The sequence below is a fragment of the Camelus dromedarius genome, chromosome 15 (genome assembly GCF_036321535.1).
Source record: "Camelus dromedarius isolate mCamDro1 chromosome 15, mCamDro1.pat, whole genome shotgun sequence".
Lineage (NCBI taxonomy): Eukaryota > Metazoa > Chordata > Mammalia > Artiodactyla > Camelidae > Camelus > Camelus dromedarius.
Window position 1 is genome coordinate 18,721,036 of NC_087450.1, and position 21,725 is coordinate 18,742,760.

The window sequence follows — 21,725 nt, forward strand, 5'->3', positions numbered from 1 at the left end:
CCACTGAACTTCACATAGAATAAACATTTAAAATCTGGATAAAAAACTACATGTAACAATTCCAGTTTTAAAAAAAATCAGTTCATGAAACACTAAAATAAAATTACTAACAAAGTAACATATCAATTTATTATGTACTAAAATTACATCTACCTTTGACCATCACCACATAGAAAAGAAAACTGTTATTTTATTTCAAGGAATAGGAGTTCAAGAATCACATAACTTGTAACAAAGTTTTGTAAAGTATAACTTTTTGGCCTCTCTCTCTCCCCTCATCAAGATTTTAGCACCTGACTCCCTATCTTAATCATTTCTCCTCCAATTATTTTTAGCAATTTCAAGAGCCACAGAAAATTTGTCCCACACCTTAGCCTTTCAAATTCCTTGATTACCCTCTTCACTTCCAAAAACCTTTTCCTCCGTTCCATCCAAACACCAACTGCCACTGTCAAACCCTAACAGCTAGCGTCCAAAGAGGAATGGGAGCACCTGGAGGTAGAAACATGACCCATTTAAATATAGGAAAATTTCTACTTAAATGTGTTTACTTGAAGAAAAGAAAATAAATTAAGGTATACTCATGTTTAATATATAAGTACATTATAACTGTATTGAAGATGTGTGCTTATTTTTTTTTCACTATCAAGCAAAAGTGAGCCAAAGGAGACCACCACCTGTATGTCGTCATTACCTAATATTAACCACATCCTCCAAAGTCAAGCATCTCACTCTGATTCTTTCTTCCCATTTTTTCAGGTCATTCACTCTGGTATCCCAAACCCAACAAGCATTCACCCTCTTAAGATCTCACTTTTCCACTGACCACCCTATCTTTCATGTCCTTATTTTCCTCCTCTTCCATCTTATACTCCATGGCTCATCACTATTACCACTCCCATACCTTCACTCTCAATTTCCTTGCCCTTCTTTCCCTCACTTACACATTTCTGACAAAACCCATCCCTGGTTAAATCCAGCTCTGCCTATTCCATGCCTGCACCCAAGCACCAAATATAACAGATGAATTAAAATGTGCAAACTTGCTGGGTGCATTCACTTTAAACTTAGGAACACCAAGTTAAGTAGATCCTCAGCACTACCCAGGAGTCCTTCCACATTTCCCTAGTCAATTCATTCTCATTTTGACAATTTCATATGTCCTCTCTCGTCAATCCTTCAATAAATTTCTGTCTCCTCCCTCCTGGACGATGACCTCTAATATTAATTCCCTGAGAAAACAGAAGCCAACAAAAGAGAATGTCCACATCCTCCCCAAGCAAATTTATCAACCTAAATGCTTCTCTACCCATGTATTTCACTTCCCTCCTTGTAACAATGAATTGTCCCTGCTTCTACCTAAGTTCAACTTTTCCATGCGTGTGCTGGATCCTCTTCTCTTTCTCTCATTGTATTGCAGGCGCTGAAGGTGCTCGAGGCCTGGCAGGTTCTTGGATTCGGGCAGACCAAAGAACACTTGCAGAGCAGTAGGTGTCCCTGACATGATTTTATTGTGGAGAGGAGTATATGGGCTTCAATGGCAGCGGGATGTCAAGTCCTATCCCCCTTATATAGCAAGGCAAACAAAGCCAGCATCAAGCCAGCTACATGAACTACGTGGGCTAACGACTGGGCTTGCACAGCGCAAGTTATTACATAACAACACATGGGTACTGTATATGTGGGAAAATACTGCTGCGTCACTAGGCACTGGACATCCAGACATCCGGGAGGGAGCCTGACCAACTCCATTCTCACTATACTCTATCATTCAAGGACTTTCCTCTGGAAGTTACCTCCTGTCCCAGCATATCATCACTTTTTCCTTCTTTACCAATCATTTCCATCAGCTTAAAACGTGCTGAAACATCTTCCATGCAAAAGGTGTACCTTGACCTCTTGTCCCTCTTCAACTACTATCTAGTTCTCCAGTTTATAGCAAAATTTTCCAGAAAAAGCACCCATACTAACTGTATCCACTTCCTTTACTCTAACCCAGTCTAATCACGCTTTCATCCCCACCACTCCACTGAAGCCATTCTTCAAGGTCACCAGCTCTTTCCAACTTGCCAAATCTAATGGTCATCTTGCTCAACCTCTCAACAGTATTTGACATACCTAAACACTCCTTTCCTGTTACATTTGGCACTTGGTTCCTTGGAAAGCGTACTCTCCAAATTTTCCTCCCACCTCACTACTGCTTGCTTTCAGTCTCCTTTGCTTGCTCTTCCTTTTCTTCCCCACCTCTATATGCTGACGTTCCAAGGCTCAGTCCTCAGTCCTCTTAATCTATGTGAATACCATAGGAATTTCCTAGGGCCCCACAGTCATAAATTCTATCTATATACTAAGAAATTCTAGCCTCTTCTCTCCCTTGAGCTGGAGACTCTTATAATCAACTGTTTAATTAATATCTCCAGGTGGATGTCCCAAACTTTAAGAAAAGCGAAGCCAATTCTTGCTTTCTCCTTCACGCCAAACCTTTTCCTCCCCTGTGTCCCCCATCCCTGTGGTTAGTATCACATTTACCTGGTGGCTCAGGCCAGGACCCTATGATCATTATTGAGCCATCTCTCACTGTACATTGTATCCAATCCATCATTAAGTCCTGTCAACTATACCTTCAAAAAATTTATTTCCAGTTAACATGGGTTTATATATTTATCAAAACTTACTGAACGATATACTTTAAATGGATGCATTTTATTGTATGTAAAAGTGTAAATTATACCTCAATAAAGTGTGGTAGGGGCACATGTGTGTGTTATCTGCCTCCATACAACCATTTCTCACCACCTCCCCCACTGTCTCTTTGCCACTTGGACTACTGCAACAACCTCCTGGCTTCCATTCTTACTCAAGACAGTTCACATTCCACAAAGTATCCAGAATACTCTTTTAAAAACGTAAATGATATTATGTTACTTCCCTGCTCAGACCTCTCCAATGGCTTTCTATCACATTTAAAATCCAAAAGCCCTCACTTACCATGATCTCAAGACCATATGTGATCTAAAGCCAACCTACCTCTCAGACCTCACCTGTTACCATTTTGCCCCTCATTCTTCTGTGTTCCAGACACACTGGCCTTCCAGATACTTTTATAATAATTCAATTAATTATTTTTTTAATGTATTTCAATAGTAGGTTTTTAACATCAAGGCTGATGTACCAGCTCACTCAATTAGACGGTCAACAGAGAAATGTTCGCTTAAGCCACCCAAAGAAGTGGATCTGGATGAGGACTTATTAATGGAATTTAGCCTTCATAAACTCAAGGTAATACTTACAGTGCATGTAGCATTCTAACATCTAGCTGGAAAACTAACTTGGGGTCAGTTATAGACAGCCTGGAACATCAGATTAAGGAGTATATTTTATCTAACAGGCCAAGATCACAAACTTAAGCACTGAGAAGAGCTACTGTTTTTGACTTTTCAAATCCTGAGGTCACAAGGTTTGCAAAAGGGTGTTGAATAATGAAGGAAATGAGTTACTTTCAGGGATATATGCACCTTTTTGTACCTCTAGAATTCTGAACCATGCAATACCTATTTTAAAAATAAATTATAATTAAAGGTATATTTAAAAACAAGAAAAAGGAATTTTTATATGACAGAAAAATCAGAAATAAGTATATTTATGCTTTTTGGGGAAAAGTTTATAGTACTTTAAATACTTTCTGAATGTCATAACTAACACTTATATAGAAGAAATAAAAATATAGATAAAATAGGTTCATACATGTAGTTAATACAGAGACATACAAAAAATATATAATACACAGAAAATATAACATGGTTCTCATCATGTATTAGGGAGATTCTATCATAATTGAATTCTGCAACCTAAATTAACATAACCACAATTTGCCAATTTTCAAGTCGTTTCCTTAAACACCTGAATAGCCACTGAAAGCACACAAGTGAAGACTTCTGTCAGAAATCTAAAGGCCTGCAGGTGATAAAAGAACAAGACACGAAGCAAAGAGAGAAAAGGCAGCACAGTGTTTCTCTCAAATTCATTTTCAGTGGCCAGTCTCACCACTTGCCAACAGCTACATCAGTGAAGTGAGATAAATAATTAAATGACTTGGGGACAACAATAAGAGAAAGGGATATAAACCCTTATCATCTCCAAAGCTGCTAGAGCCTCTACCTGGAAATCGAGGAGGTCTGGACTTCACAGGATAGTATTCTTTCCTCAGATGAATAAAAGTCATTCTGTTTTTTGTTCCTGACCTAAGTTCTAGAGCCACTATACCAGGGAAGAATCAGGAATTAGACCCTGTTGAACTTAGGGATCAGACCACATCAAACTGGGCAAGGGCAAAATACTAAAAGACGGCAACGAAGAGAAGTGTGAGAAAGTAGAGACCCCAAACTTTCTAATCTATAGAATCCAACCTTTGATCAAGGGTAAAACACTGAGAATTTGCTCATGGCCTAGATCTAAAAGAAGATAGCCTCTTGAAACCCTTACCTTCATCCTGTTATCTGTCCCGTCCAGGGTCATAGTCTATGACCATGACAAGAGAACACGGGGAACATTTCTCCTCTTCTTAATCACAGAAATAACGCACACATCCTGATTCCCATTACCCTCTTCCATCAATACTCTATGCCTTTCCAGAGTCCCCTGAGTTTCATCTTCACTCCCTGAGTTTCAAATATATGCAGAAATCAGTGTATTTTAAACATACTTTATCCTAGAGTCATGAATGGGCACTTGGTAAGACTGAAAACATTATTTTAAAATACTGCTTCTTAAATTTTAATATGCATAATACTATGGATCTTATTATGAAATGCAGATTGATTCAGCAGGTCTGGAGCAGGGCCTGAGAGACAGCAGTCCTAACAGGTTCCCAGGCTCTGCAAGTTCTACTGCTTCTCAGACAACACTTGAAGCAGCAACGTTCTAAAGGGTAATGGCACCTGTATACACCGGTTACCTCCAAAGGCAAAATCCCAGAGGAATGCTAACTATTCTTTCTTTTTATCTTTTATTCCTTCTTCTCTAATTTATAATAATAGATCTATTTTCTTATCCTCTCAATACTTACAATTTATCTTCAATACCTCTTTCCTTTTATTCAATTGGCATCTCTAAATTTCCTTCCTCTCCTTTTATTTTTTCCATATCCCCAAAACAATACCTAAAATGTAAAAGCAGCTGACAAAATATGTTCTTACTATATATTCAAGTCTATTCTTATTCTTATGTCCTTTAAATAGATTCTAATTCTGCACACACATCCAATAATTTAAGAATTCTTTTAAGCATCAAACTAAGGAATGAAAAAGAAAATGATAGGATGTAAGTATAGAAACTGGGCCTAATCTGTGTGTATCACAAGGATCCTATGCAAAATAAGGCAAAAGGTACACTAACTTAAAGTCATTACAACAAATTTTTATACAATGAAAAGATTTTAAAGCTCTAGGGATCCACTTAAACAAAATTCCAGTACATCAAATAAATATATTATTCTTTGGGCACTGTCACCTTATTAGCTTTAAATTATATTTTTAGATGAGAGAAAAAATGTAAAATAGCTAGAACTATACGTCTAAAAATTCTAGAATATGTAAATGCTTTTAGTGTGATAAGGCCACACCCTATCATAAAGATCTAATTTAATAGGTATACCATAATGTCCATGCCTAAAAATTATGAAGCCAACTATTCACCTATAATCAAGTTCAATTTTCATTCTTGCTTTCACCTTGAGGCACATTAACAATAACTTATATAGTTCCCAAAGGGTGGGTGCGGAAATCCAGGAATGCTGCAAACTGTGGGGAAGAAACCGATGTTGTGACTGAAGAATGATCTGATATGTTCTATTTCCCTTAAGAAAAGAGATTCAAATTTAAGCATCTTAAAGTTGATGCCCCCAGTATACTGCCAAGTTACAAAATACTTGTAATCAGGATCTTCCTCATGCAATTCCTAGCTTGGTTAGTAGTACATCCAGTCCTCCAAGCCAGAAATATGGGTGTCAACCTAGGCCTTTCCCTCTCCCTCATCCTCATTCTTTCCAGACCCCTACTGAAATGACCATCAAGTCCTATCCATTCTGTGTCCTAACTGTTCCTCTAGTCTGTTCTCTCCATTCCTTCTGCCACTGCCTCAGTCTAAGCCTTTTCTCTCACCTCATCCATTGCAACAGCTACCCCACCATCGCTGCCTCCAGTCACCCTTTCCACTCCAGTCATCCAGATGATTCTCCAAGATGTAAACCTAATGTCTCTTCTGCTCAGAACCTTTCACTATGTTTCCATCACCCAGAGAATAAAGTCCAAGCCATGTATGACCACACTTTTTTATGATTTGAATCCTGCCTGCCTCTCAAACATGATAGTCCACTGCACTCCCCCCATCCTGCACTTTAAGCCCCATGATTATCCAACTACACTGCTTGAACTTCCAGCACACCACATGCTTTTTAATGCCTCCATGCTTTTGCATAGCCTGTTGCTTCAGACTAGAATATCCTTCATTTCTTCCCCCTTAGCATTCTGGCCAACTACTATGAATCTTTCAAAACTCAGCTCAGCTCCCAGAAAGCCATCCCAAGGCCCCACCCCTATGATTAAAGAATTGATTGTTTCTTTCCCTGCCAACTTTATAAGTAATAATGGAATCTACTGGACATTTACTATGTGCCTGACATTGTTTCAAGCATTTTACATGTGTTACTCATTTCATATTCACAGTAACCCTTCTTATGAAGTGATACCAGTATTACCTTTGTGGATATGGAAACTATCACAGAGAAGTAAATAATCTCTCCCCAAGGATATCCAACTGTTAAGTGATGGAGACATTAAAATCCCTCCATCCTACATATTTATATTATTGCACCTATCACAGTGAATTTATTTACACAACTGTCATTACCCTAGACTGCGAGCTCCTTGAGGGTGGGGATTATGTCATATTCAATTCTAATGCCACAGTGCCTAGTATAAAGTAGGCAATCAGTACACATATTTCTTGAGTTGCATATAACATTCCTAACAAGTTCAAGAGAAAAGCATTCAGAAACTAGTTTCCAAATAAATATTCAAATATGCTTTAAGAGTTCTAGAGTAGAGCAAGCTATATTTTTTCATCTAATAAAAAGGATGTTAAAAAGAGGGATTAATACAGACATGAGATTACAGTCTATGCGGGCAATGAAATGGACTTACTTTTGCAGTAACACTGCTTAATCACTGCAATAAATCAAAACCCAAAGCACCATTTGCTTAAGATTAACTTTCTTCTCTGACTAAGTAAGAATTTTCCTTGCTTATCATTCAGGGCAGTGAAAAGAAAGTTCTAAATTCACTTTGCTCAAGTGGAAAGAAGCAAGTCATAGACCAGCACTACTAACTGCTTCCTTAAATCTGGCCAAGAAATGTATCCCATTAGGCAATTAAAATAAAACACAGTTGCCTGCCTGACTAAGCATATAACAAAAGGATTTCTGAGGTTGTGTGGACTGGCATTCTATTATTCAAGTAATAAAAAATTCTTTATTTTAAACACAAAAAAAGAAAGATCAAGAACAAAATAAAACAGATCACCACCCCACGAGAATGTAGACTTCTGTATTAAAACTCTATGGAAACAGACACATACGTTACATCAAAATATACACATTTACAATACTTCAATAGCCATTCTCTATGTCTCCTTGAAATTACAAAAATCAAAGTTACTCTAACACTAATGATGAAAGACCTCAAGCCAAATCTACTGTACTAAGTGTGCTCTCCTAGTTACAGTCCTCTGAACCATACTGAAGTACAGTAATTAAAACCCACAGGGACAGTACCAGCAGCAACAGAGCACAGCATAGTACTTGTTAGAGTAATGTGCACCCCGCCCAGCTTTGACACACTTGTGCACTACAGAAAGGTAAATCTGCTGTCAGAAGAAACAGAGCTTAGGCCACAATGAGTTTAGGCCACAGCACAGAAAACTCCACGCCCAGGCACGTCTTACCATTTCTTGGTACATTCAACCATCAGCTCCTGGTAGGAGGCCACAAACTGGAACTTGGATGCATGTTTTCCCACACGCTGCAGTCTCTTCCAAACTGAAGCCATGATGATCAGTCAAAACAGTAAAGCAGTTCTGGGTGAGCAACACAGCAGCTTTAACAAAGCAGAGGGTCCAAAGCAAAGGAGCTTTGCATGTATGTCTGTACTTAAAAAAAAACTCAACTACAACTTGAAATGATGTTTGGGGTCCATAAGTCTTCTCCCTGTCTCACAGGGTAAATCCCATCTTAGATGAATGGCCCAGTCAAGAACAGTATGACACACATGACAGGATGAGTAGGAGGAGGTTCCCTCATGGAATCATCACCATTCCACCTCAGGGGCTATATGATGTGTATTCTGGAGAACTGAAAAGCAAAACAAAGAGAAAAAATATGAGGAGAGAAGCATGGGAAGGTACTAACCACCCATGTTAGGTAACACTGCAACAGACAACCCCAGTTCTCCGCATGTTCCTCAAACAATGAAACAAAACACCAACCTCAAAACCCAGTAACATCAAGGATGCAAGACACCAAGCAAGAAATTACAATTCACACCGAAGACGTAGAGCAACACATCAGGTAATCAGCATCAACAACAATCGAGAGACGAAAGTCGGGCCCTACCCCCGCCCTCAGCATCACAGAAGGGCGAGCAGAGCGGGAAAGTCTAGAGATGCTGTTTAATGTCCACCACCAGTCAGAGGGAGAAGTGGAGTATTTTCAAATAAACTTTGTTCTTCAGTCGATAATCAATAGTCTCGAGCCCTAGAATATGTGCGTTGAACAAATTAAGGAGCGTAGAAGAATGCTGTTGTTCAGAGGGAGGGGGAAATGGATGGGGAAAAAGGAGTGGAGGGAAATCTCAAGGCAGAGAGAGGGCAGTGTCCCAGCTCCAGGCCACTTGGGCTCTCCTTCACCTTCGCTGCCAACCGAAGGGAAATGGAAACTCCTGCCTGGGCGTGAGGCAATGACCAGCGGGGCCAGTACACGGTGCGGGGTCCGGTGCCTCCCTCCCCCATCCTCAGGGAACAGTCCGCCGGAGCCTCCTCTCCTCACGCAGAGCCCAGACCCCTGCCCCCCGGCGGAGGCAGGCTGTGGCTCGCCTGCGGTCCCTGTCACCCAGGCGATGCCAGAAGATCCCAGCCCGGTCCCCGAGCCCCGGCCCCGCCGCACGTCCACTCCCGCCCCTTCCTCACACCTCTAATCCCGCTGTCGGGCTGAGTCTGGCCCGGTTCCCTCCTCAGCGCCGCTCCTCCGTTGCCGCCGCAGCAGCAGCCGCCGCCGCCGCCACCGAGTCCTCCATCCCCGCCGGAGCCACATGGAACAGCCGAGCCAGCAGCGGCGCTCCCGGGAGCCGGGGTCTGCAGCCCCTCGGGCGGACCGCGCGCCTCACGCCCGCCCCCTCCCGGACGGAGTCGCCCCGCGACCGTCCCCCACCCTACAAAACCCTGACAGAGCCGCCGCTCAGCGCCCAGCACCCCCTCCCCCGCCTTCCTCCTCCGCCACCATCATCATTACCTCCCCCGCCGCACCTCTCACACTAACCCTACCCACGGCGGCTCAACCTCCGTCCGCCCCGCCGCCATTGGCCGGGCCCCGCGCTTGCCCCGCCCACCTCGGCGGCCGGGCCTTTGAGCGGCGGGGGCGCCTCATTGGCCGACCCGGGTGCCCATCACAGGGCTCCACCTCCCCACCCCCCACCCACTAGTTCTGGAGGTGTTTTTCCCGCAGCCGGAACGCGGCGCATAGTCTACCCTTCTTGAAAAAAAATTGGAACCCACTAAGGACAATCCCGCCCATTCCTCTGATTGGCTTGGAGGGGGGACGCGATAAGTGGGAAGGAGTAAGGAGTGTTTATAGTGATCTGGAAGGTGGTTGCCGAAGGTGGATGTCCATCAAAAGCGCGCCGGGTGAGGGGCGGGGTCTGAGAGCAGATCCCGGGTCTGGTTTCGCTGCAGCTGTGGGAAGAGCGGCTGTTGTGGCTTTTCTCCTGTTCTCTCTCCTATCCCCACCCTAGGAGCTGGGCGCGCCCTCTCTGCCACTAGCTACTAGGGGGTTTGCGCACACAGCATTTGCTTCACCTTCTGGGGTTTTTCCTCTGACAAACTGTAATGACCCCGCCAGCTTCTGCCTGACATTCAGTCAACTGGTCCTCAGTGAACCAAATTCAGTAAGCTGAGCTAGACACAAAATGTTCACGGTGCACTTTCTTCTCGTTCTGATTCTTTAACATTTCTTTGAATCTTAGTTTCTTCCCTTCGCTGTCGGTCTTTTTCCTCTGGTAGGAACTGTAGATGGATTTGGGAGTGCTTGGTATATGGAAAGGCAAAGCAGAGGATGAAATAAACTAAGGAGCCTGTGAGAGCAGGAGCACTTAACCTTGTTAAAAGAGCCAAGGACCCCTTTGAGAATATGATGAAGGCTATAGATCCTTTCCCAAGGAGGAAAATATGCTCTATCACAAAACACAAAAATTTGCTTTCAGTTTTAATTGGTTCACAGACCACCTGTGTAGAGAAAGAGGACCAAAAATGAAATCTGTGGGGGAATCTCAATATTTGAGGAAGAAGCAGAGTAAAGTGGGAAAGACACTGAGAAGGGAATGGTCAGAAAAGTAGGAACACCCTACAAGCAATGGGCAAATAGTATGAAAAAAGAGGGGAGCTATCACGTGAAAAGAAAATAAGCAAGATGGGTCCTGGAAACAATTAAGGGTCATTCTTAATCTTACTAAGGATAGACAGCAGGGTGCATGGACAAAGTAGCTTGAAAGGTGTCAGGGTCTAGGGAAGAAATCTTTGAAGGACTGGAAGTAGGGCAGTAATGGGTGAGAGTTGAGTTCATGTAGAAATAGGCAAGAGAAAGGAGAGAGAAATATTGAAGAATCAGGTTAGAAGGCTTGAACCCAGTATCTAATTATGTTTTCATTTGCAATAAAGAAAGTGATCTAACACCACTATAGTCTTAATTTTAAAATATTAAGATAACTGTAATAATTATATTGATTCTTATTTTGTGTACATCTTACAGTTCTCTGGTGTCCTTCCTGAGTGGTTTACTAAGTCACTGCAACCTACAGCTATCAATGATCTCATATAGGGATATATTATTCTGCATCATTAACAGATTTGCGTGTGTGGGCTTTTTTTTTAATGGCTAATTTATAGAAATGGTTATAAACTATTTTGATCTAAGTTGCCCTTCAGGAACAGCCCACATGATAATCAGGAGGGTTTTGCATTCTATTAATTCTTGTTCTTCAGAGGTTCTCAAACTTTCTCATGTGGTTATCCTAGTTTCTTTTAATACTCTTTCCCTTCCTCAAAAAAAAGAAAAAAGAAAAAAAAAGAGAGAGATAGAAAGAGAGACGTTATTGTAAAGTAACTGTCTTAAAAGCAATCAGTTTTCAGTAAGTGTCTTTCTTTTAAAGGAAAAGAAGACTATAGGACCCCTAGGGAATCTTTCTCAAGTTGTGGAAAATTTCAAGACACTGACAGAGTTTCTTATAATACAGCTCTTATTTTTAGGGGAAAATTTTCTCTTGGATGTAAACTCTTTTTTTTCATTCTAGCTGCAAAGGTAGCTAAGAAGAGACCAGCTTTAGAAATGAAGGAATTAAAGGCAGACCCTGATGTTGTCCTGTTGCTGAGCTCAAGTTCATAGGCTCCTGGAGGCTTCACGGAGCAGCTATTTCTTCCCTCAAAACTTTCTTTTTTAAAAAATAACCTGTCTGCTAACTAAATTTATTGGAGGACCTTAGAATGTTCTAAGACTTTTTTTTGTCCACTTAGCTAATACTGAATACCAACTAAATACTGGGTGCCTCTATAAGGTAGGCCTTATTTCTCTTGTCATATTAAATGCTATTAATAGTACATAAAAGGTACAGTCCCTGTTCTCAAAGACTTTTCAAAAACAGACATTCAGCATGCATGCAAGAAAGTAACACAAACTACTTAACCTCTCTGAGTCCCAGCTTCTTATTCTGTCAAATAATCATGCTTACTTTGGGATGTCAAGAAGATAGAAGATAGTAATGTAAAGTGCCTGACATGTAGTAAATAGTCAATAAATGATAATTAATCATGTACACCATTGTGTTTGGTAGCAAACATAAACCATCAAAAAACAGACCTTCAAGAATACTTGGGCAATACTTAGTTGCTACTAAACATCACTACCTCAAGGAATAATGAATCTCAAAAGAAACAGTGCTTTTAACATTATTCGTCTCCCATTAATTCAGTGATTAACAAGAGTGGAATACCAGTAACTTACGTAGGCTTAGACTTTTATAATAATTACTAAGAATTCACTTACCCTCAATCCCCATAACTGCCATTCATGCCACATATCATCTGAGATCTTTTGGCACTCTAGAATACACAACATTCTACCATTTTTTTAAGGTTCTCACTCCCCCTACCTACCATCCTACTGACCCTCCCCCTTCCAAGGGGGAACTGCCCACTGTGCTGCTGCCCCTTTCTAACCCCCTGTTTACTCAAGTCTTGATTTATTATCTCCTTCCATACCAGGCTTAATCTACATGTAATAGACCTGTGGATGCAAGTTACTTTAATTGTCCAGTCCATTTGATGCAGGTGTTGACTGTAAAATTATATAGATGTTATACTTAACAGGAGATTCAACATTTAAAATAATTTTCATTTTTGCCTTTAAATATCATCAAGCTTACAGTGAAGATAAAATACAAAAAAATTAGTGGAAAATGCTACCCCAAAAGTTTAAATTTTCTCTGCCATGACAGTTTTGAAATAATAGCAATTAATTTCAAGGGAGCAGCTTTGCCAGTCACTGTTTCAGAAACCCCCCAAATGGAGACTCTAGTCTATGAAATGCAACCACAGACTTGAATTATCATCATTCCCGGTGATAAAATTCTAATCCTTGGATTTTACAGTTTTTGCGGTAACAAATGTCAGAGGTATTATTGCAGGATTTAACTACTAACAGAACTTATCTGTGCCTTAGTCATAGTAATAAGATTTACTTGCAACAATAGCACTGCAGGATTTTGCATTATGTTTTCCAGATACCATGGCAGCTATACAGTACACAACAATATTACTGCAATTTTTAACTGCTAATGAAATTACTTCTTTTAAACCCATAGCAAACAAATTTGCTCGGACAATCCTACAGCAATTTTTATATCCTTAAAAAACTCACTGTGAGAGCCTCAATAAAACCATCTCCTTAATTGAAAAAACAAACAAACAAACAAAAAGCTCACTGCGGCAGGCTAACACTTTTGAAATGTTAACTGAGGTTTTTTTTCTAGGCATTTGTTTTTATCCTAGGGCCTTTCCCCTCCTATACCCACCCCCCACCGGCCCCAGAAGACTCCCTCAGCATAACAGTGTAGAGAAACGGAATTTTTCCTTCTTTTTGAGTTTCAAAATCTTAGCCCTTCAGGGAGTAATGAAACGGATCCAGTTTAGAGACCTGAATTGTTCAATACGATCACCTCTAGCCACATACAACAACTGAACACTTGAAATATGTTTAGTTCAACTTGAGATGTGTTGTAAGCATAAAATATACACCAATTTCAAAGACTTAGTAGGTAAAAGTGAAGGGAATATATCTTCTTAAAAAGTTTTATATTCATTGCCTGTTGAAATGATAATATTTTAGATGTATTGGATCAAAAACTACATTAAAATTAATTTTACCTATTACTACTTTTTTAATGTGGCTACTGGAAAAATTTTAATTACATGTCATATTTCTACCGGACAGTACTGGCATAAATAATAGTAAAACTTCCTTTCCTGAGATAAGAAATGGATTTCCTGGACTAAAACAGGAAGAAGTTGGGTGGAGAGTAATGGGAGGCTCGGTGTGGTGGGTCCCAGAGAACAGGACTCACTGCCCTATTCTCACTCTATCCTGGCAGAAGCCTTGGTGAAGGCCAACTGAAACGGCAGGACCTATCTATGGGATCTGAGAGCTGAGACAGATCATTTCATTCTTAGGTGGCAAGACTCTAAAGAGAAGAAAAAAGTGGGCCCTGTATCTAGTTCAGCCAGGACCTCAGAGCAACACAAGTTCAACAGAAACTTCTGTGATGAGCAAAATGTCCTATACCTGGCTGCCCAATCCAGAAGCCTCTAGCCACTGGGTTTGTTGAGCACTTGAAATGTGGCTACTGTAACTGAGGAGCTGGAGTTTTAATATTATTTAGTTTAAATTAACTTAAATGTAAATAGCTGCATGGGGCTGGTAGCTACAACAGGACAGTGAAACCTTACATGGTACCATGGAGGTCCTGGAAGCCCAACATGATGATTCTCAGACACCCAAATGGGTGCAGAGGCAGCAGAAGCCACCAGATCTAAAGGGCCTTGCTAACAAACCAAGATCCACCCAGCAGCAATCTGTGGGGCTAGCTGCAACTGAGGAAGGATGTAGATCGGAAATCTTCGGGGAGACAGCACAGTAAAGGAAGAGCAAGGATCAAATGTTCCATCCCCTCCCTCTGACATGCTAATCCTATGGAAGCCTCCTCAATTTAGATGCAATCCCTGCCAAATTGACTATGATTAAGTGTCTGCCACCCCTTATAAAATTAGAGCTTGAAATAGAAATTGAATTGAGTTATGGAAAAATGAAATTATGTTTCTTGCAAACCTAAATTTTTTTAGATTGAAATCTGTAAGTAGAAGTAATAATTCTAACAAAATACTTAGAAATCTGTTTATTCTTTTAAAAGGTAGCCCTTTGTCCTCTATCATTATAGGATCCAAGTTCTTTGGTTGACATGAAAGCTTAGAAAAGCTGTATCAGAAAACTATCTTTCAACTAAAAACAGAGTATCCTTTTGTGAAATTGTTTCTGTTCCAGTTACCCATGAATGAATTTTGCCATTAGTCATAATCAATCTTTGCACATTGAAACTGAAATGGCAGTAATTCCAGGACCTCAATTATGTTCTAAACACCCAGTTTTGCCCAGCCCCACAACATCTAGAAAAGGCCAACCTGGGCCTGGTTGGTGGAGACAGAGGAGCAACCTTGACTGCTTTGAAATTCAGAGACACACAGAAACAAATCTACAGATAGCACTCGTTGGTGATTCAGTAGGCCTAACTCCTGTTGTTAATCTGGAGCAACCTATGAATGATTAGAGGGCTCAGAAATCTTCAGGAATATATTACAAGTGATGATGATATGCAAAATGTGGCTACCCAAAGTGTTAGCAACAGCACAGCACAGGCATCAATCAGAGTGGATCAGTCAGGAACCATTAGGCCAGCTATCCTATTGCTGACCAGCTAAAATATCAGCTCTGTCTCTAGAAAACCTTTGCTGGTCGGTGCCATCCTCTCAGTCTGAACCTTCAGATTACTCCAAATAATTTCATGATGGTAAAGTTCCAGGCCACAACTGCTGTGTGTACCAAGGTAAACGCAGTTATGAGAGATAATTCACACATTGCCAATAAGTTGGCCATTACTGGGGTTATTGCAGAAAAGGTTTGAGTTGGGATTAGGAGCCCTTTCTGAGAAAGCCTTTGCTAAATTTAATAGATTTATCTCCTATAAAATCAGTAGAGATTCTTGACCAAGGTTTATTGGTCATTTCCCATGAAATGTTAAGAGCGTTCAATGAATTATACAGAGTAGACTGACCTCTGCTTCTTTTCTTCTATGTTTTCAGGAATTGGAATAAATTCTGAGTAACCAGATATAGCATGCAGCCAGTGTTTTCCTCTGAGTAATTCCTGGATGACTATATTTAGTATGAACAAGACAGTATCATTGACATCTTCTGAAATAATAAGGCTAGATAGGAAAGGCAAAGTAAACCAGTAGGAATTTACAATCTTGGAGGGCAATGAATACCTTCCATGTGGTATAGAGTCAAAGCATTTCCATCTCAAACAGTGCAAAAAAACAACAAGCTGAAGTCAGGCAGAACCCTACTTACCAAGGCACCGGACATGGACCAAGGGAAAGTAACCCTGTTGCAGACACTTGTCCCAAATTAGTAGAGTTGGAAAGGAAACTCAACTTTCAGAGGTCAGGATTAACTCATGCACAGTTTGGGCAATCTGCTGGGCAGGACAAACTGGAGAAAAGTTCCAGGGCAAAGGCAGTAACATGGGAGCCAGAGAGAACTGCCATATCGTTCCAGATGTCTCTTTTTACAGCAAGAGAACCCATTAGTGACTGGGCTAGAGATAGTAGAATATAGCCTGCTAAGTAAAGAGGACTTCATGAGAGCTGCTAGTTACTTTTTTATATTTTGTTGCAACTTTGGGTTGCTATTTTTATATAGTCCCAATAATGAAAAATTGATACCTTTCTCCAAGGAAATAAAGTCAACTGTTGAGCAAGACTTCAGTTTCTGTGCCATAGTTCAGACTTATAAAGAAATCCTGATATCCGCAACATTAAAAATCATGATATTTTATCCCTGAAATGATAAATTTAGTCACTTTACATATTGAGTATAGTGCTAAGCCACACTTGTTGAGTAATAATTGTCTGGCATTATCAGCATCCCATTTCTTATTTCAAAAAGGCATGCAAGCACCCTTCTCCTGATAACCAGTATGCTTCAGCATAGAAAAGAAGAACCGTTTACATGTGCATCTTTCTTTGCACAATACCAGCTAAAAGGATGTATACTTAGAGGTCATAACTTGATCATATTTAAAACATTCATTCTTTCCTTGAACAACCCAAGCAAAAGCAGGAGGCCTAGAGTTGATCACTCATTTTCTTTTATTGTTGTAATAACACACTTCCTAGCTACTCACAGAGCTACCTTGTACATGCCTCTTCTCCAGCTTACATCACAGTTTACAAAATAATAAGTACTAAAATCCTGCAGTCAGTTCTCAGTGATACACAGAGTAACTTGTCGAGCACTAATTCATACATATGCTGGAAAGTGAAACCACTACAGTATATGCATGACTGCTCTTCAACACTGCATGCTGTGGATATTTGCAATGCCAAGGAATGATATTTAATCAAACAATTTTGCTAATAGTTCATTCTGCTTTCTCTTATTAAAATTTTATTAATTTTCAGCTGATTTGGTAACCATGTAACTTATATCTAGTTGTGCTACAAGGAGTACAACTTTGAATGATAGTTTTATGATTCTGATTTTCTTTGCTGATATTTTTTGTGAAAAATCCGTTCATTTATTAACAAGTACTTTATTAATTTACAATCTTATAAGTAATATTTATTTTATTAGTTCATGTATTAATAAGTGAACAAGTACTAAGCTCAAAGAATTGTGCTAAGTATTGGGAATGCAGCTCATCAAGAGACAAAACCTCTGCCCTCATGAAGCTCACATTCCTCATCAGTTATAAACCATTATTTAGTGTTTGCTTTAGAAAATCTCAGTTGATGAGAAGTGACTGTGCTTTGTTTAACAATGACACAAAAGCTAATTGATAAAACCATTATAAAAGACAATGTACTAGGGATTAATATTAATAGATTGCCCCCTCACTGAAATTCAACTTTCAGATATTTATTGTTGTGCTTCCAATTTACACCTTGATTTCTTTGTGACTGCTTGTGCAAAGTCACAAATAGACTCTGTCACAGCTCATACAGATTTATAATCTGTACTTGCACTGGAATCCTGTTTATAATTTATGTTTTTTATTTGAATTGTAGTATTTAACATTACTGTTTTATCATTATTTTTATGCTTCATTGAATCTCTTTAGAGATACTGATTCACTTTTTTAAATCATGGATATAAGGCAATCATGAAAATGCAAAGCTAACACATGCCAAAACTGAAATTACATGTCTAAAAAAGATTATCCACAATCTGTTAAATGTTAGCCAAAACAATCCGATCAATGTATTCCTTGGAGCTCATATGCAACTTTTAAGAATGAAATGGTTATTAGAATGTGATAGGATTTTAAGAAACACACATCCATCCTATTTGATTTCCCTCTTGACTCCTTAATTTTTTTTTAATAAAATAACAACAGCTTATTTTCGTCGTCCTTTATTCAGAAATATTTTAGCTTTCTCCCTAGATATTCTTAGGGGTAAAATAATTAAAAGTTGACTTTTACTTGTATAGGTTCTATGATTTTTTAAAATGTAAAAATATATATATAAGAGAATAAAGACTCAAAGAAAATACACAAATATATGTTAGGGTATAAAGATTATGAGTGATACCATTTTCTTGTTCAAATTCTCTAATATTTTTAGATTGTTTTTTAGAGTAAAAATAATGATTAAAATTGTATAACTATTAGGGGGAGGGTATAGCTCAAGTGGTACAGCGCATGCTTAGCATGCACAAGGTCCTGGGTTCAACCCCCAGTGCTTCCATCAGAAAACTAAATAAATAAATAAACCTAATTACCTCCCACTGCAAAAATAATTATAAATTTTTAAAAATTGCATAACTATTGTCTTAGATTGAAGATATTTTATAAATCATTGTGTACTCTTTAAAATGTTCTCTTACTATCTAAAATCTTGCCATCTATAGTTTTTGCTTATAAATCTACTTAATACAAATGAACACTTTCCCCAGAATAAATCCATTCCTAGTACATCTAATGTGTTCTGATTCTGGATCTCTTTTGCCTAACTACACACTTCAGTCTGGGAGTGGATGAAGACACTTCTTTCACACAAAGTTCTATTCCTATGAATGTCTTCTCTATTTTACATCATAAAAAATGGATGGTTTTCACTGGCACTTTTTATGGGTTTGAATTGCTTTATTCAGATTTAGAACCATGAATTTCATGGCCCTGCTGGGTGTTTTCCCCTTTCCCCTCTAATCTGGGGCCCATGTTTGACTCCCCTCATTTTTCCATATTCTGCATGAAGGACTCTGTTCTCTGCTTCCACGTCAAGTCAGGTGACTCAAATAAGCAAATATTTACCAAGAGCCCACTATGTACAAGAAAGTATTGACTTGAGAAAAGAACTATACTTTTTTTGAATGTATAAAAATGTATTAAAATTTTACATGTAAAAAAATATGTAAGTCATAGTTGGAGACCTCAAGAAATTTAAACTTATTTCAGAGAAAAAAATGTACAAAAAATTAAAATGTAAACTATAACAAATGTAATAGCTTATAAAATATTCAGGTTATAGTTTAAGACAAAATTAAAAGAGATATAAGAAATCCATTGTGGGGGAGGGAAATAGCTTAGTGGTAGAATGCATGCTTAGCATGCATGAGGTCCTGAGTTCAGTCTCCAGTACTTCCACCATACCCATCCCCGCCAAAAAATATAAATACAATATGGCTTGTAGTCTGAAGAGACTCGAGCCAGTTATGGTGAATCACACTGAGCATAGGATGAGGCTGAAGTTGAGAGAACTGTGTTACTGATTCAGCTCCATTCTTTACTACCTGTGTCTAGACATAGACACAGATATATCTCTAAGTCAGTCATGCAGGCACAATTCTGGGAAAACTGGTAGAATTCGAGTGCTTAGGAAAGAGAAGCAAATTCCTCTTGGGTTGGTAGCTATAACGATTAAGTATTCTGCTGCCAGTGACCCTCCTACTAGATCAAGCCTACCTGAAAAAGAAGCCAAAACTCAGGAAGCCGAGGAATGAAGCAGAGAAAGAATTGCTTCATTTGTCTCATCTGTAAAATGGGAAATGAGAAAACATAGGCTACCAGGGGTGAGGGCTAGAAGAGATAAATTCTTCAGATCTATTCCAGCTCTGATTCTGTGGTTTTAAATTCCCCTGCCTTTAATAAATGGGTACCTGTGTGCAAAATCAAAAAGAGGCACTTAGAATTTCTAAATAGTTTTTTCACTATGATAGTCTAGTTTTTGCTATCTTAAGAAGGTTGGGTGTTTTTTTGTTTTGTTTTTTGTTTTTGTTTTTTGGTCTTTCAATTCCTAACTGACCAAAATTTGAAAATTTATAGTCACAATTTCCACAGTGAGCATGAAGGCAGAATGCTGTCTGTTAGGAACATGAAAGATATTATTCCTAAATGTACCTATTCCTAATTCAGTTGTTTATATCCAGCTCTAAAGGAGAGAGTAAGCCTAAGTCAATTTTGGTCATTTTAAAGCTATTTATGATCAATTATAAACAAAGAAGCATTGATAGAACATATTACTCTTTCTAGAGTATATTGTTTATAATTTCAATGGCAATCCAGCCCAAAAACTTTTTCAGTACGAATTGCTAAAGTTGCTTGAACCCTCTTTAGATGGAGACACCCATGATTCACAATGATTACTTGAATGTGCTGTGAAGAGTTAGAGTACAAAAAGAGTCATATACAAAAATTAACACAAAACAGATCATCCACCTAAATGTTACCAGCTAAAACTATGACACTCTTAGCAGAAACTAAGAGTGAATTTTGTGACCTTGGACTTGGCACTGGTTTTTTTTAGAAATGATAATAAAAGCATGAACAACAAAGAAAAATAGATAAATTGTGCTGTATCAAAATTAAGAACTTTTGGAGGGAGGGAATAGCTCAGTGTAGAGTCCATGTAGCATACACAAGGTCCTGGGCTCAACCCCCAGTACTTCCATTAAAATATTAATAATAATATTAGGTAGATAAATAAATGAACCTAATTACCTCCCCTCACCCCCCCAAAAAAACCCCAACAACAATGACAAAACAAATTAAGAACTTTTGTACTTCGAAGACATCATCAAGAAAGTGTAAGACAGCCAACAAATGAGAGAAAATATTAGCAAATCACATATCTGATAAGGGGCTTCTATCTAGAATATATAAAGAATTATCAGAACTCAACAATAGATAATCTAATTTTTAAATTGACAAAGGATTTAAATAGACATTTCTCTGAAGAAGATATATAAATGACCAATAAGCATATGAAAAATGCCAACATCACTTACCATCAGGGAAATGAAAATCAAAACCATAATGGGTTATCATTCCACACCCATTAAAATGGCTTAAAATCAAAGACAGGCAATAACAAGTGCTGGTGAGGATGCCCCCAAATTGAAGCCTATTGCTGGTGGGATTGTAAAAAGGAACAGCCACGTTGGAAAAGTTTGGTAGTTCCTCAAAGTGTTAAACATTGAGTTACTACGGGACCCAGAAATTCCACTCCTAGTTATGTGTACATATACCTAATAGAAACAAAAACATATGCCCACCCAAAAACTTGTACATGAGTATTCATAGCAGCATTATTCATAATAGCCAGAAAGTAGAAAGAACCCAAATTCCATCAGCTGATGAATGAATAAACAAAATGTGGATATCCATCCAATGGAATATTAGCTATAAAAAGGAATGAAATACTGATACATGCTACAACATGGATGAACCTTGAAAACATGCTAAGTGAAAGAGGCCAGTCACAAAAGACCTCATACTCTATGATTCCATTTCTATGAAACATCCATTGTATGCAGATCCATAGAGATAGAAAGTTGGTTAGTAGTTACCCAAGGCACAGTGAAAAGGGTTATGGAGGAGTGGTAGCTAATGGGTATGGAGTTTCTTTTTGGGGTGATGAAAATGTCCTAAAATTAGTGGTGATAGTTGCACAGCTCTGTGGATATAAAAGAACACTGAATTGTACGCTTAAAAGGATCACATAAAAGGTGACACTTATGGTATGTGTTTTATAGCTCATAAAATAGAATTTAAGAAAACTAGAATTTCAAAAAAGACC

At 38.9% G+C, this 21,725-nt stretch overlaps 1 protein-coding gene across 1 annotated transcript in view; it reads right to left on the bottom strand.

The window, feature by feature from the left end:
• The window catches only part of EHBP1 (EH domain binding protein 1), a gene marked incomplete at its 3' end in the record, with an annotated part of 127,336 nt that extends 117,726 nt beyond the window's left edge, over positions 1-9,610 (bottom strand). The window contains 2 exon segments of the mRNA XM_064494453.1: positions 7,999-8,404; positions 9,560-9,610. Of these exon segments, the coding sequence (XP_064350523.1) occupies positions 7,999-8,102 (104 nt within the window).
• Positions 9,611-21,725: the final 12,115 nt, after the last annotated feature.